Below are 15,507 nucleotides of genomic sequence, written 5' to 3'. Positions count from 1 at the left end.
CATACTACTGAATCAGAAACTCTTGAGTTGGGACCCAGCAATCTGTTTAACAGATTTCCAGGAGAGTCTGATGTTCCTAACATTGAACCAAACTGGGGATTCTGGGGTTTGAATGGTTACTAGGCTGCGAGGTCTAGCTGTCCAGACTTGCTCTTTTTGTTCTTAAACCCATGTGTACGCTGTGCGTGGTGAGCCAATTAAGTTAGCTTCTCAAGGGTTATATAGAGGGACGTGATTTCCTCTTTTAGGCTAACTTTCCAACTTCACCACGCCTTCCCCTCGCTCCACGTATACATTCTCCAGTGCACGCAGCCTCTCTGTGACATTGCCATGCCTCAGTGTCACAATCCGCCCCGACATGCGTCACAGTGCCTGGGGTTCCAGGCACCGGGAACAGCCGGATAGCCCGGGAAAGTGCGGCCAGACGCGAGGAGTGCACTCTGAGCCGGAATGGGAGACTGGAAGGGCTATATCAGTGCGGTGTTGCGTGACCAGCGCATTGACGACGTGGCCATCGTGGGTCACTCAGACAATCGCTGCGTGTGGGCATCGCGCCCCGGAGGCCTTCTGGCTGCCATATCGCCGCAGGAGGTGGGTGTGCTCACAGGGCATGACCGGCGCACCTTCTTGCAGTCGGGCCTCAGCGTGGCGGGCCGCCGCTGCTGCGTCATCCGCGACCACTTGCTGTCTGAGGGCGATGGAGTTCTGGACGCGCGCACCAAGGGGCTGGATGGGCGCGCGGTCTGCGTCGGCCACACCCCGCGCGTGCTCCTCGTGCTCATGGGCCGGCGCGGCGTGCACGGGGGCATCCTCAATAAGACGGTGCATGAACTGATCAAGGGTCTGCGAAAGCAGGGCACCTAGCGGGACAGCTAGGAGGCGGAGCGGCACGGCCAAAATAAATGCTGGGCGTGGCTGGCTCATCCTGTATTTGCGCACAGGACAGTTGCAGATGAGGAGACCAGTTTCCCTGGAAGATTCTTGCAGGCAGGGTTACGTGATGGGGCTGGGATTCTGAGTCCAGAGGCTTCCCAGCCTCCCGTACCCTAGACCCGGCCCTCCTACCCATCAGTGCCCTGTATAAACCCCTGGCCTGATTTCCCAGAGTCCTTTCCCAAAATAACTTTCCACACCTGTGTGCAAGACACACTATAAAGGGAGCCCCTCCCACATCCCTCCCCAGGTGCACCCCAGCCTGGCCCTATGGGGTGTCAGGGAGTCAGGAGGAAGGCTGGAGGGCGGTGCACTTCTCACCCCCCCCCCCCCCCCCACTTAGCAGGAGGAAGCCTTTGCAAGTGTTGTGAGTGGGTGATGGAATAGGGCTGGCAGCTTGGAGAGCAGCTCTAGGGCTCTCAGGTTCTTGGGTCTCCTTCCACATACCCCAAAGGGAGTGGAAGGAGAGCAAATGTCCAAGACCATCACAATGAGGTCTGAGGCCCTAGGGTCTTCCTCCCCTCTTGGAGTCCAAAGACCCCAGAGGACTCCCTGGACTAGAAGGAACAACTTAGGTATTGCCCATCCCTTGACCCTCACTCTGCAGGCCTCAGCTCCAGGGCCCCCATGGAAAGGGAGGAATTGAAAATCTTGGATGAGTTTAAGTGAGGCTTGGTTTATTGCCCAAAGGGAAAGGACAAAGATGGGAGGGAGGGTGGCTGGTCCCTGTCCACTATGCTCCAGGGCCCAGGGCATGGCCTCTCTTGCCTATTTTCACCTTCCCTGCCCCCCCACCCCGTGTCTCCTGACAAGCCCCCACCTGTCACTTGTTTTCTGGAACACTAATGTTATCCTAGAAAGGGGGAGGGAGTCGGCTGGTTGGGGTGGGTGGGGATGGCACAGAATGCTCTCCTTATACTTGCCTTGGGGGTGGCCCCGGCCCCTAGGAAAGACTCCCAGGAAGTCTGAATCAGGAGTTGGACTCATTAAGGCAGGGTGAGGTGGACTGTTGTGGTGGGCTTGCAGGAAATAGTGCTGCTGAACCCCAAGCCATGGTCTCCCTCCCTCCCCAGATGGAGAGCACACAGAATTGTAAATGCATAATGAGGATGTAATTCCTTTTTCATCACACAATATCGGGAAAGGGGGTTGTGGCAGTACTGCAGAACAGCAGGGTGAGGATGAGGAGGGTGTCTAATGGAGGAAGGAAGGTGACAGGGAGCGTGAGAACTCAGCCAGTGACTCAGGCACCCACATCTCTGCACAAGCAAACAGCTTCAAGTCCCATTCTCGGACCCACCCTTACTCCCGCTCTGCCGAGTTGGACTTGTGTGTACAGGAGAGCCAAGCACAGGCCTCCAAACAAGACCCCCTGGGGGCCAAGGACTCACAGTCATAGCCAGGTACCCTGCAGCCTGCTCACAGCCCCCCACGGGTATATTAGTCCACACACGCAGGATGCCATGGACTCTCAGTCCCACAAGCCCAGACCTCTGCAGACCCACCCAAGGACAGGCCCATGCCCGGTGTGCTCGGACACACCCTTCCGCCCATCCACACTGGGCACCCAGTGCAGGCCCTTCTCTGCCCCCCAGCAGCACTTTGGGCTAGAGGCGGGTGGCGTTGTGTCGAACAGGTTGTGCCAGGCGGGGGGAGGGGGTGGCGGGGGGCAGCTCCTCCAGGAAGACCCTGGCGGGCAGCGGTGGGGAACGGGGCTCAGGCCTGGCGCAGCACAGTGTGGCACGGGTGATGAGGCGGTCCAGGGGCTGCAGCGAGTGCATCCAGCGGGGCAGAAAGTCCCACGTCTGCAGCCACTTGGGCAGGTGTCCAGGGCTGCGGTTCTGCAAGACGCTGACGAGCACCACAAAGGCCAGCAGGGCCCCGAAGGGTGCGCCCACACCCACCATGGCCTGCCAGCCTGCCATGGAGACGCCGAACACCAGCGAGGGCAGCAGCAGGAAGCACAGGAGGAGGTAGAGGACGGCAAACCAGCGGTACTTGGCTGTGCGTTTGCCCAGCGCCTTGGCCATGCGGATGGGCAGGCGCGTGCAGGGCACCGGGTACCACAGCAGGATGCCCGAGATGTTAAAGAAGAAGTGGCAGAGGGCGATCTGTAGAGGAGAGGGCAGAGGGCTGAGATAGGCATGGGCCCCCGCTCCCTGTCCTGCCAGCACTGCTGGATAACGGGAGCCTGGCCCGGCCTGGGCAGCAGCAAAATCAGGGCTGATGTGCTCCTAGGAAAATACTGAGACACTTCTGCCCTAACGCTACACATTTCCTCCCACTGACCCCTCTCGCAAATTCCCCAGCAGATCCTCCTGAACCCAGCAGCAAAGAGAAGCATACTAGTTTCTGGCTCCATGGCTCTGGCCTCCTGATTGGTCCAAGCCCTGGCCCCAGCCCTAGGCTTGTCCTCACTCCTTTGCTCCTAGGACAGCAACCCCTTTGCCATCTGCCCCCCTACTTGTTCTTGGTCCCCGAGAATGGCCCAGCCCCCTGCCCTGCTGCACCCCTTCCTCAGAGCGCAGATCCCACTAGCTGCTATTTGTGTGATTATTTAGGTAAATCCTGCCTGGTAGATGCTAAGGTCTTGGGGCTGGCACCGGGCCGACTTTGCCCCATACGGTTTCCACAGAGCTTGGGATAGTGGGTGGGCCTTAGGAGGCAGTCAGAAACTTTGATATGTGGTGTCCTACCCTGTGTCAGGTGCCACACCTCAGTCCCAGCCCTGTCTCGCCCCCGGCAGGCACCCCCCCAGAGTACCTGGAAGGAGCTGGACAGCTTCTCCCGGGGGCTGGCCAGTGCAGCCAGGATGGCCGTGGTGGTAGTGCCAATGTTGGAGCCCAGCGTGAGGGGGTAGGCTCTCTCGATGCTGATCACACCCAGGCCTGGGGGCAGACAGGCTAGGTTCACCCCCAGGCCCCTCCTTTGGCCCTTTCCCTACCAGCCTGCCCCTCCCCCTGCCCCACCATGCCATGGGCACTCACCGATGAGTGGGGTGATGGCCGAGGTGAACACAGAACTGCTTTGGACAACGAAGGTCATGCCGGCGCCCACCACCATGGCAAAGTAGCCTGTGGCCCAGGTGAAGGGGGCGGGGAAGTCTACGAGGACACCCCCATCCCAGCAGGGTCAGGAGGAGGGCATGGGCAGAGAAGCCAGGACCTACCTTAGGGAGGAGGTATTGGGTACCAGCTTGCAGGTGGGGCCTTGTCTGTCCAGTCCCCTGCTCAACTGCGGGGGCTTCTACTCGCCCTCCCTGGTCTTGGATTAAAGGCCCTTCTCAGCCTGGTTGCATCAGACTACTGGTTGACTGTCCTCTCTGCCCAGAATATCCTTCTTTCTTCGTGTTCCTCCTCGGGGCTTCGTGCGGATACATGGCTGCTGAAAAGCCCTCCCTGACCCTCGGCCCTCTGGCAGACTTTGTTTCTCCCATCCCTAAGCTCTCAGAGATCCACGAATGCACCTGACTCCAGCATTCATTATGCAACCTCTGCCAGTGCCGGGCACTGTCCCCGGAGCCTGAAATGAAGCTTGCGATGAAAATCAGACCATGTCACTCCCCTGCCCCAACCCTTCAAGGGCCCCCGGAACCCTTACTGAAGTCCAGGCTCTGATCACAGCCTGTGGGGGCCCCCGGGGTCGGCTCCTTCCCTGTGATCTTGCTGACCTCTCCCCACCTCGATCACTGAGTTCCCCCCACCCTGCAGGCCATCTTTCTGCCCAGCTTGTTCCCGCCTCTTTGCCTTTGCACTGACTGTTCCCTCTGCGCAGAACACTCTTCAGCCACGTCTGACTACTATTCCTCATTTCGGCCTCTTCACATAGGCTGCTGACTGCCCACTGAAAGCAACTTTTTCCATACTCTGTCATTTTTGCTTTCTCCTTGGGAGTCACCCCTCAGTATGAATGTATGCCGCCTCGATCATTTATTTTTCATTACACATCTGTCTCGTCCTCTGGGTTGGGAATCCCCTGAGGGTGGGACCATCTCGGGCTCAGCTCTGGACCCTTGGCACCGCGGCATGCTCCATGCTTGGGCACACAGGTGTAGGGAGTATTTGTTGAATGCGTCTGTGGCCACTGAGAATCTGTTTCGAGCCACCTACTGGAATGGAACCACAGTCAGGGGCAGCCACAGATGCCCGGCTGCCGGCACCTCGGGAGCCTCAGAAATCACCTGACTCAACCCCTTCTTTGTTCACAGGGAGAAACAGGCTCAAGATGGCAGGGCTTTGCCCAGATCACACAGCAAAGCAACAGTGGGACTTAGTAAGATTTGAAAGGTCCCATCCTGGGGCCCGCACATGCAGTTCTTGGGGGCTCACCTGTGTTGATAACCTTCTGAATGACCTTAGCCACCTGGCCCTTCAGCAAAGAGTTGAGCATCTTGACAAGGAGAATGAGGCAGGTGCACAGGAGCACCAGGGAGCTGGCCAGCAGAATGAGCCCCACGGCCAGGTCAGGCAGCCCTGTGTCCACGAAGATGTGGTTGCCTGGCAGGGGAAAGTGTCAAGCAGCTGAGAGCTGAACCCCCACAGCTTGTTCCCAGCCCCCCACTTTTGATGCCTTCTTGGGATTGGAGCCTAAAGTCCCACCCCAGGCTCCTTTAGCCTCAACAGCAAGGCTAGCCCAAGCCCAGGACCTGAGCTGGTTGATAGCTGGTTTTCCTGGGACTGATAGCAGCAGTGGCGGGGGGCAGGGGTGGGTGCAGCCCTTCCTCTGCCCAGCTGTGCCCCTGCCATGCCAGACATCTGTGATGCAGGCACTCACATTTCTCCATGGTGGCATTTCCAAGGGTCCAGCTGGTGTTGGCCTCTGCCCTGGGCAGGGGGGTGGGAACCTGGATTAAGAGGAGAGTGACTTAGAATTTAGGAAAATGTAGCCTGGGGTTGGAGATAAGGGGGAAGGTTAGGAAGAGGCGGGGGGGGGGGGGGGGGGGGGTGGGGGATAGAGGTGGTCCTCCTGACTACATGCCCTTGGACAGTTAGCCTGTCTCCTTTGCTGGAGAGTTGGGGGTGGAAATACCTGCCACACGAGAATCTGGCCACGGTCAGCCCTCTGAATATTCTGTCCTATCCATCTTCCCATCCGGCTCTCACTGGGGCCCACAGGGATTTTATTTATTTATTTGAGAGAGAGAGAGCACGAAGAGAGGGGGGTGAGTCAGAGGGAGAAGCAAACTCCCTGCTGAGCTGGGAGGCAATGTGGGACTCTATCCCGGGACTCCAGGATCATGACCTGAGCCTAAGGCAGTCACTTAACCAACTGAGCCACCCAGACACCCTAATCCTGTGGCTTCTTGTCCTCGTTCTCCTCAACCTCTCCTTGGCCTTGGGTGCTTCTGACCATGGACCTCCTTATGAAAACTCTCCCTTCCCCATCCTTTATTACTGGCCCTCTCCTGGTGTTGCCCTGCCCGCTTCCCCAGCATCTGTGCCCCATCCTCTCGCCTGAGGCACCATTAGTCCAAGCTCCACTGTCCTCTTGCTCAAATCCTTATGGAGAAGGTTGGGGTATGGGGAAGGGGGACCACCAGGGGGCAGAAGTCCAGTCCCCACCTACTTCCTACCCACATACTCAGTGGGGAGAGGCCCCCCAATTCAGAAGGCCCAGGGCCAGGCAGGTAGCCTAACTGAGGCGCTCAGGCTGAGCGTGGAGGAGGTGGAGGACTGCGTTTTGGGCCTATAGGGGCAGTAGCCACTCAGCTCCAGGCCGCTGTCGCCATCCAGGGATGAAGCCCTGCATGGCCAAATGGCCCGAGTCTGCAAGAGAAATCCCGTTCTTTACAATTATGCGAGGGCCACATGGGTCTGGACCACTACTTCGCAGCCTCATTGGACTGAGGAATTATTTTTTTCTTGAATGTAATTGGGGAGCCTTTCCTTGCCCTCAGGATCCCAGCCCAAAGGAAGAACTGAGCCCCAGAAAGGGACAAGAACGCCTAGGGCCCCGGGCAAAATCCCAGAGCTACGACTTTTCCTTATTCACCTTCTACACCTCTGAGAGCTGATATGGGCACTGGTCCCAGAAGTCCTGCCCTCCACAGCACAGCCCCGGACCTTTCCTGTGCTGTGGGTCATGTCTCAGGTGGGGTAGTGGCCCTTCAGTGTCATGGCTCCTTTAGGGTTTATTCCAAATCATGTCATTTATAAAATGTAATCTAGAAATGAGAACTATTTCTGGCATCTGGCTTGAAATCTGGTTTCTCTTAGTGGCCTGAGCTGCTGTGAGTGAGGCAGTATGCTCATCTGTGTTCTAGCTGGCCAGACCAGGGCCCTGAGGCACCCTCAAACCCAGGCCTCCACTGCAAGTTGAGAAACTAGGAGAGTTCTGGTGGGCTCCACCGGAAAAGCAGGCTGGGGAGGCTGTGGTAACTGCTGTGTGGGTAGGCGAGAGCTGGGTGTAAGGGGGAGAGCCGTGTGTCAGCTGTCCAGTGGATGTGAGCAAGTCCTGTTTCTTGTGCCAATGACCTGGGACAAATCATGCCACCTCTCAGACTGTTTAAAGCAGATGACATGAGAGCTGTTATAAAGGGGTGCCTGGGTGGCTTGTCAGTTAAGCCTCTGCCTTCGGCTCAGATCATGGTCCCGGTGCCCTGAGATCGAGCCCCACGTTGGGCTCCTTGCTCAGCGGGGAGCCTTCTTCTCCCTCTCCCTCTGCCTGCTGCTCCCCCTGCCTATTCTCTCTCTCTCAAATAAATAAATCTTTAAAAGAGAGAGAGAGAGAGAGAGAGCTATTGTAAAGGTTATGGGAGGAAATGTGTGCCAAGTGCTCTCCTCAGACTTATCTCATGTTAAGTCTTCAGTAAGACATCATGCCTCCTAATCAGGATTAGACCCCCTCCATCCGTGGGCCCATCTAGGACCACATGGTGGGAAGAGCATGTGCTTATGTGTTTGTGTGAGATTGAGGTCCTAGGTCAGGATCAATAGCTCCTGCCGGTGTGTCTCAGGGTCCTGGCCCTGTTGGGGAGCACTGTGGTGGACCAGCTTGGAGCCCTGGGCAGATGATCCCTGAGACAAATGGGTACCTGACCAGCCTGTGCCCCACTGACCTGGCTGGGCCCAGGGTCTCTTAGGGGAGGAACTTCAGGGGAGGGGGTATCATCTGACTCAGGGCTGGCTGTGTGTGGGCAGGGCAAAGCTGAGGGCTAAAGTCTAGGGTTTTGACCCTAGATCTTCCTGCCAGGGTTTTGTGCCTCTGGCTGGGGTTATGTGGCTCTGGCTGAGCTGGTGGGGGGGGGGGGGGGGGGTAGAATGCAGAGACTGTAAAGGGCTAGAGAGGAGTAGGGGTGGGTATGCCAGAGAGTGGGTAGACTGCATGGTCAGGCTGAGAGTGGGTACTGAGTGAGGGAAGGGAGCAGGCCCAGGGCTTCCTTGTCAAGAAGGTGGGAGCTCTAGCCCTGACAAAGAACTGGGCAGCCCAGGGTCTGGGACATACCCCTAGGTGTGCCCATCCTTCCTGGGCCTGGGGGTGTGGTGGGAGGGGTGAGTTCCGTGGGAAGAACAGAATAAATGAACCCCAAGAGTCCTAAGCTGAAACTCCATCTGAGCCACTCCCAGCTGTGTGATACTGGACCAAACACCGAACCTCTCTGGGCCCCAGTTTCCTTCCCTTGCAGCATGAGGTCTATAACGCTGCCCACCGCTTCCCAGGGGCTTGTTTTGAGGACTCTTGGAAGAGAGATAGGATTTAAGTGCCAGTGGGAGGTGCAGGACACGATTAAGCTCACAGAAGACTGTGACTCTCCAAGAATCCTCTCCCTGGGAGAAACACACAGGATGCGAGCCTGTGCTGTAGTTTAGCCTGAAGCAGAAGGGGAGCTCAGTGTCTTTGTTTTTCTGGAAGCAGAAATCACCGTGCCAGCTGCGCCATCTGGTGGCCAAGAGGAGAACTTCTTAGAGCCGCACCTACCGCCGCCGCCGGAGCAGTCTCTGGGTGGCTGTGGTCAGCTGTGGCATTCAGGCCCGATGGGCAGAGTGGGAAATGGACACACATGATGGGACACCAGACTGACTTCTGGAAGAGGCAGCGAGATGGAGGTTCAGAAGCATGGGCTCCAGATTCCACCAGGATTTTCATCTTATCTCCATGGTATGGATTTGGGCAAGCCTCTCTGAGCCTATAAAATGGACCAGAGATAAATCCTGTGTCCCTGGCTGCAAGTCCTTGAGGAATGCTTGTTTAAACCAGGCAAGCAGGGTTGGCAGTCCATAGTGTGAGTATATAAGAAGATAATTCCCAGGACAAGGGTAGGACCCTGGAGTGTCAAGAGGTTTTGGAATGTTAAAATTGTCTCTGGGTTTTCTTCCACCATCTGGAAACCTTCAGATTCCCAATACTGTCTTTGGTGACTGGGTTTCTTGGAGACTGGCTTGGGTGAGGTTGGGTCCAGTTGGGGGAAAAGCAGGAGGCCACCAGGAGAGGTTGAAAGGGAGACACAGTGGTCACAGGAAAAGTTCCAGTCTGGTGCAGGAAGAGCCCCCAGCACACATGGCCAGAGCAGGCACATGGCTACGGATCCATGTTCCACATGGCCTGACCTCAAGAGGGGGTGAGAAAAGGGAGCCTGAATGCCACCCATCTGCTACCCTTCAAGCCAGGGAAATCCCATCTGGATTCTGCTGTGGCGGACCCATTCTTCTGGGACAGAGGGCTGGGAGACCAGCACTCAGGGAAGCCATGTGGGGAGCAGTGGGGACAGCGCCCTTGGCGGGTGAACTTGGGCGGCTGACTTCACTCGAGCAGGCCCGGGTTTCTCCTGCGGAAGATGGGTTGTCCATGTCCACCTTGCCCTACTTTGTGAGGATTCCAGCATGGGCAGGCAGCGTCTGGTGTACCTGTTGCAGCGGGAGGCCGGCTGGGCGCAGCTGCAGGCAGGCACCAGGGAGGGATTCTGCGGCCCAGGAGCTCCCGCCCGTGGCTTGTTTCCTGTGAAGATCGAGCGGTGTGATATCTGTGTCACCCCCATTCTGCTATGGAGTGAAGAGGATTTGGGCAATTCAGAGAGTGCCCAGGGGCAGGCGAGAAGACAGCACCATGTTGCAGGGGTCACAAAGCCAGCCTGAGAGCTGCCCGCATGGGCTTTTTGATGTCCGACTGCCTGGAACACTCAGAAGTGCCAGACCAGAGCTGCGCGCGGTTCCGATGCAAAGGAAGGCACCGCAGAAGGCGGGTTGAAAGGCTGCTCTGTGTTCACGCTGGGATCAAGGGCCAGTGATATCAAGTAGCAAGTAGGAAGGAGGAGGGGGCCGGGCCTGCTGAGCCCTGGGCTTCGGGTTGCCTTCGCTCTGTTCTGAATGGAGTTGCTTCTTGAATGTGGCAACTGAGGTAAAGCAAATACCGTGGATCAGGGTTTTGATGAAGCACTTCCCTTTCCGTGGCTGAGTGAGAAAGTGTGCTGATCGCCTGCTTTCTTGTGAGCCTGGTGTCATGGCAGGTGCACAAGCGTCCCACGGATCCAAACAGGTCTCCGTTCCGTGCAGTAGAAATGGTGCAGAAGGACACATGGATGCATGCCTGTGGCAGTCTCCAGGGGAAGGAGCCCCGACAAGAGTACAAGTCGCTGTTGTGTCTCCAGGGAGGTCTCCACACGGCCCCCTTGTCTTGTTCCTGTTTGTCCAGCTTTCCCAGGCACCCTCATAACCCCTTCACCCCCTCGCCACGTTACCTGGACCCCCAAACGTGGCACAGCTGAGTCACGAACCCCTGGCATCTTGGCGGGGAGAAGAGAGCCCTAGACTGCTAGACCTGTCCTCAGGGCCCTGAAATGGTAGGACAAGCTCGGGCAAGTGTCTCAGCCTCTCAGAGCCTATTCTCTCCCTGTGAAGCCAGAAGGTAGAGCCAGATTAGTGGTTCTCAAACTTGAGCATGCAGCCGACTGAGAAGACTTGTTGAAACATAGGCTGCTGTGTCCCATCCCCCCAAATTTTTTCTGATAGTTTTCCCTAGACCTACTTAGGTCTAGGGAAAGGCTGAATATCTTGTAGCTTTAATAGGTTCCCAGGTGGTACGAGTGCCTCTGGTCCACACTTTGAGAACCACTGGGCTAGATCAATGACATGCCAACTCAAGTTGATTGGTAATAACTCCCCAAAGCCGCTGGGGGACTGGAAGGGATTGGCACAATATTCCTTGTGGCCAGACCTGAGACTCACCCCGGTGGGGTCTGGGTGGCACCAGATCCGGATCAGACTGTGGTTTCTCAGGGACTCATCGCCGGTGGCAATGCTGGTAATCACAGACTTGTCCAGCTGTGCACAAGATGTGGGTGGGGGGTGTGAGAGAGGGGTCCTTACTATCCCACATCACCCTCCACACCAGCCTTGCCCCACCTGGATGATGAGCTTGGTGAAGGGCTCTGTGATGATCTTGAGCAGGTCGGGAGCATCTTGGCCACCATGGATGTTGAAGGAGGCGACCACCAGTCGAGTGACATGGTGCAGGTACCCGGTGGCAGCCTCCAGGGGCAGCAGGACCAGAACCGACAGCCAGTTAAAGCAGTCGTGCACCGTGGCCCCTGCAAAGGCCCTGGGCAGGGAGGCCACATTGCAGGGTGGGCCAGGGTCAGGATGCACTTAGGCTGGGGGCTCCTGGCCCTGGGGACCACCCTCCCCCAACACACACAGGCCCCTCACCACTCTACCCCCTCACCGCCGGAAGTCAGTCCTGTCCCCTGCCTGCATCAGGGCCACGATGGTGTTGGTGACAGATGTGCCGATGTTGGAGCCCATGATGATGGGGATGGCAGAGCTCACCTCCAGCACTAGCAGAAGAGGGGACCCCTTCACTGACTGTGTGAGGGCCACCAGCTCCTGCCCCGGAAACACCTGCCCACATCCCAGCCCCACTGGGCAGTCCTGCCACGATACTGCCCAGCCTTGGTGTCCCAGGGACATGTGTGTGAACAAGCACGGTGGACAGATGCACTGTGTGTGCACGTGTGGATCCGAGGGCCCATGTCCTGCATGCGGAGACAGATCTGTGCCCATGTGTGCACGGTACACGAGCGTGGTGGTTAGTTTCATGAGTCGGCTTAGCCAGGCTACAGGACTCAGTCATTCGATCCGATGCTCATCTAGCTGCTGCTGGAAGGTATTCCACAGGTGTGATTCACCTCTACAACCGGCTGACTTTAAGTGAAGAGGATCACCCTTGGTGATCTCAGTGGGCCTCATCCAGAGAGATAAAAGGCCTTAAGAGCAAAACGGAGGCCATCCAGCATTGGCTTCCCCCCGAGAGTTCCAGCCTGCCCTTCCTAACAACCTGCCCTATGGATTTTGGATTTGCTCAGCCAGCCCCACAATCATGCAAACCAATTCCTTGCCATAAATCATATGTATAGCTCCAGCAGGTTCTGTTTCCCTGGCCAGTGGAATAAGTGACTATGGGTGATAAGGTGCTGAGCCTTCCTGGGGCAGGACTCCCCATCTGCCACCCTTTCCAGATCTTCAGACACCCATCCTGGCTGAGACTATTCCTGGCCACAGCTTGGAAAACGGAGTGCGAGAAGCTGGAGTCCTGCCCTTTGCTCTTAACTCTCTGGCCCCCTTATCCCCCTGGCCCCAGCCCTGACATGCTGCATCAGCCCCCTCCAGGGCACGCAGCCCCCCACGCCCTTTCCCTAGCCCCAGTGGGCCGACTTACAGCCAGAGGAGACCATGCTGACGACGATGGACGTGGAGGTGCTGGAGCTCTGGACCAGCACGGTCACCAGGATCCCCACCACCAGCCCCGCGACGGGGTTGGACAGGATGGCATTGTCCTTGAAGATGTCACCAGCCACCTTCCCTGAGGAGCAGGAGCCAGCATTGCGTGATGCCCTTCAGGAACCCTGTCCCAATCCCCTCCCCTGGCCCTACCTCCAGCCAGCTGGAAAGCGGAGCTGAGCACGTCCAGGGAGCAGACGAAGAGGTAGAGAAAGGCGAGCATCAGGGGCACCTTGACGAGGGTCATGCCAGCCCGGCGCATCTTCTGGGCCAGCCCAGGCTCTGGAGATGGGCTGGTCATGAGCATTGGGGCCAGGGGCTAGGGCACTGAATGTTGCCACCCCTGCTGTCCACCCCTGGCCCGGGCCCACCTGGCTTCTGCTGCTCCTCCAGGGCCAGCTTGGCAGGCAAGGGGTCACGGCACTCCAGAACCTCCCCGTAGGGGCAGCTGTGATCGGTAAGGGCCACAGGGCCCAGGCTGGGGAAGGCGTAGGCGGAGGTACCTGGGATCCTGTGCAGGACTGGGGAGGGAGGCTGGTTAGGAGTTCCCAGAAGCCCCGGGATAGGCTCAGAGGGGTGGACACCTCACTGGGACGTGAGCGACTGTGGGCATTCAGGGTCCAAGGATGGGAGGACCACTCACCCTGAGGGCTGGGCACGTAGGCAAAGGCTGTCCCGTGCATCATGTGGCCCCCTCGGACTGGTAGTGGGGAGACAGCCGGGCCCCCCAGCCTCTCTCCATAGGACATCATCCTGGGCACACACTGTGGGGCGGCAGCAGCACTGAGGGACAGCTATTGTCCTGGAAACTTACACATACCCACCCACCCACCGTCCACATCCATACCCACGTACTCACACGCACACATACCCGTGGTGTGTGACCCCTAGACACACACCCAGGGAAGTATGCCCTCTACCCCATAATAGCAGAGATGCTCAGGTCCTCGGGCCAGATGCTTATACTCATCAGGCAGTGAGTATTTATGAAGAATCTGCTGTAGCCTGGGCACTGGGCTAGACGCTGGGGTAGAGCAATGGCTAAATACAAGGACAGCTCCTGCCCACAGAAAGCTCCAAGTCTCACGGGGAGACAGATGTCAATGAAATAATCCCTTGAATAGAAAGTGACAATAGGGCCAAGGGTTCTAATGACAGATACAAGTGCTACCAGTGTGCCCCATGGCAGGGGGTGGAGGGGAGAGAGGATCAAGCTGAGATGAACATGAGTAGGAGGGGCCGGATGGCAAGGGACAAGGGCATGGGTGCAGGGGACCTTGGAGGGGAAGGAGCTGGGAGCAGCCAGCAGGGGCCAGGGAACGTGTGTTAGCCGAGCTTACGGATATGGGCCAAGGCTGCGCATGCAGGAGGAGTTCCGACCGTCCTGAGAGCCATGAGGAGACCTGGACACCTGTTGGCTCTTGGAACCAGCTGGACATGCACTCAGGAAAGGGTCTACTGGCCACAATCCTGAGTTCCTGGGTTACCCTCCAACTGAACTTCTTTCCCCATTTGCCTCCCTCCCTCCTAGCAATAAACAAACACTGATGGCCTTTCTCCCATGAATGAGTTTTAGATCAAGGCTGGTTTAGGTAAGGAGGTTTCCCTGTATTATCTCCAATCCGAGAAGCCCTTGGCTTGCTTTAGGGCCCCTTGAACTGCCCCAGGAGTTCTTGGTTGTTGGGGTGGGAGTACCCCAGCCTATATCAGCTACCCACAATCGCACACCCCAGGGGCCCTTGGCTGTTTGGAGGAGTAGGGGGCTGAGCTAAATTCTAAGTGCTGGAAGAGCATGAGTCCTCTTTCCTTTGGGGCAGGGGGTAAGCCAGTCTAGACTGGGCCCGAGCAGGAAGGGGAAGCAGAATTAGGGCAGAGGAGAGGAACAGGGGCGATAGGCTATTGCCTACTAAGACTTGAGGATGTGTTTGGGAGAGAGGAGCCCTGGGCTTACCTTGGGGTTCTGTGTTTCAGCTCCTGCTTAGCTGCTTAAGGAAGCCCCAGGGGCCTGAGGAAGGGCTGGGACCCTCCTCTTTATACCCTTGGGTCAAGGGCAAAGTCCTAAAACCCTAGCTGCCCTCCCTCTGTTCCCCGATTAACCTCCCCCCCTGAGATTCCTCCCAGTTAATTACTAATCGTCAGCTCTGCTGGGGGAGTCCGTGATCAAACTCTCCCTTTCCCCACACAGAAACTCAGCCTGACAGAGACCCAAACCCAGCTAGGGTACCTCTTCTGCCCCCAAGCAGAGACCCTGATGCCACTTAGGCACCTTATTCCCATGGTCTTCAAGAAATTTCACGGCTCCAGTCCCTTCCCCTCATTCTTGGCCTAACACGACTCCCCGTGGAATAGCCTTGCCATGCATCTGGATGTTTGTGGGTCTGTCTGTGGGTTTTGGGGGCATTTGGAGGAGAGGGAGCATGCGATGGAAGAAGTAACAGGAGAGAAACCCAGAAAGGCTGCATAGTGCTGAGTCAGGGAGAGTCTCTAGCCTGCAACCACAGATCCAGGATTTGTCTGAGAGAATGTGGAACCCCTGGTCAGATCAGGAAGGGCCTGGTCTGCATTTTAGAATGGTCTCTTTAGCGGGAGGTTGTCCGTCAAAGGGGCAAGTCTGGAAGCATAGGGACCAGCTAAGAGGCTGATGAGATGGTCTAGAGAAGAGATGATGAGGTCTGAATCAAGTGGAACAGGAGGGATGAGGAGAAGATCCATCCCAGGGATACTTGGGTAGTGGAATGGGGGAGGGAGAGCATGGCAGACAGATGAACTATATGACAGTTGGGTTTCTGGATTGAGATGCTGATGATGGTATGGGGTCTGTTGCAAAACTCCGGAAACCCAGAGAGGGCTCTTAGGGAGGCTT

General features: G+C 57.3%; 2 protein-coding genes across 8 annotated transcripts; one reads left to right on the top strand and one right to left on the bottom strand.

Moving 5' to 3' along the window:
* The first annotated feature begins 365 nt into the window (after nt 1–365).
* PFN3 (profilin 3) lies at nt 366–933 on the top strand. The gene has a single exon (XM_047731591.1). The coding sequence runs from the start codon at nt 451–453 to the stop codon at nt 862–864; it is 414 nt and encodes a 137-aa protein (XP_047587547.1). The 5' UTR covers nt 366–450; the 3' UTR covers nt 865–933.
* A 1,090-nt stretch (nt 934–2,023) lies between these two features.
* Nucleotides 2,024–14,672, bottom strand: SLC34A1 (solute carrier family 34 member 1). Of its 7 annotated transcripts, none has more exons than XM_047731295.1 (13): nt 14,596–14,672; nt 13,288–13,408; nt 13,016–13,165; nt 12,798–12,926; nt 12,583–12,726; nt 11,590–11,701; nt 11,271–11,466; nt 11,094–11,189; nt 5,707–5,776; nt 5,262–5,429; nt 3,921–4,037; nt 3,697–3,821; nt 2,024–3,044 (listed from the first exon to the last, which is right to left on the bottom strand). In XM_047731295.1, exons 2-13 carry the CDS (start codon nt 13,394–13,396, stop codon nt 2,541–2,543), a joined length of 1,920 nt encoding a protein of 639 aa, XP_047587251.1. In that variant the 5' UTR covers nt 13,397–13,408; nt 14,596–14,672; the 3' UTR covers nt 2,024–2,540. The 7 variants fall into 7 exon arrangements, with proteins under 7 accessions (XP_047587251.1, XP_047587250.1, XP_047587253.1 ...); XM_047731297.1 differs by lacking the exon at nt 14,596–14,672 and adding an exon at nt 4,103–4,197 and having other exon boundaries at nt 2,894–3,044; nt 3,921–3,955; nt 13,288–13,427; XM_047731294.1 differs by lacking the exon at nt 14,596–14,672 and having other exon boundaries at nt 13,288–13,424.
* Nucleotides 14,673–15,507: the final 835 nt, after the last annotated feature.

This window comes from Lutra lutra, chromosome 5 (assembly GCF_902655055.1).
Source record: "Lutra lutra chromosome 5, mLutLut1.2, whole genome shotgun sequence".
Taxonomy (NCBI): Eukaryota; Metazoa; Chordata; class Mammalia; order Carnivora; family Mustelidae; genus Lutra; species Lutra lutra.
The sequence above is the reverse complement of the archived record's forward strand: the minus strand, read 5'-3'. Positions and strand labels throughout refer to the sequence as shown.

Excerpts from the sequence above, each read along its gene's own strand:
- PFN3 (XM_047731591.1), top strand. The coding sequence starts at position 451 with ATGGGAGACTGGAAGGGCTATATCAGTGCGGTGTTGCGTGACCAGCGC.
- SLC34A1 (XM_047731295.1), bottom strand. The coding sequence starts at position 13,396 with ATGATGTCCTATGGAGAGAGGCTGGGGGGCCCGGCTGTCTCCCCACTA. Across the intron at positions 13,166-13,287 it reads CTACGTGCCCAGCCCTCAGG|TCCTGCACAGGATCCCAGGT; the intron begins GTGAGTGGTCCT and ends CTCCCTCCCCAG. Across the intron at positions 5,430-5,706 it reads AAATGCCACCATGGAGAAAT|GCAACCACATCTTCGTGGAC; the intron begins GTGAGTGCCTGC and ends TTCCCCTGCCAG.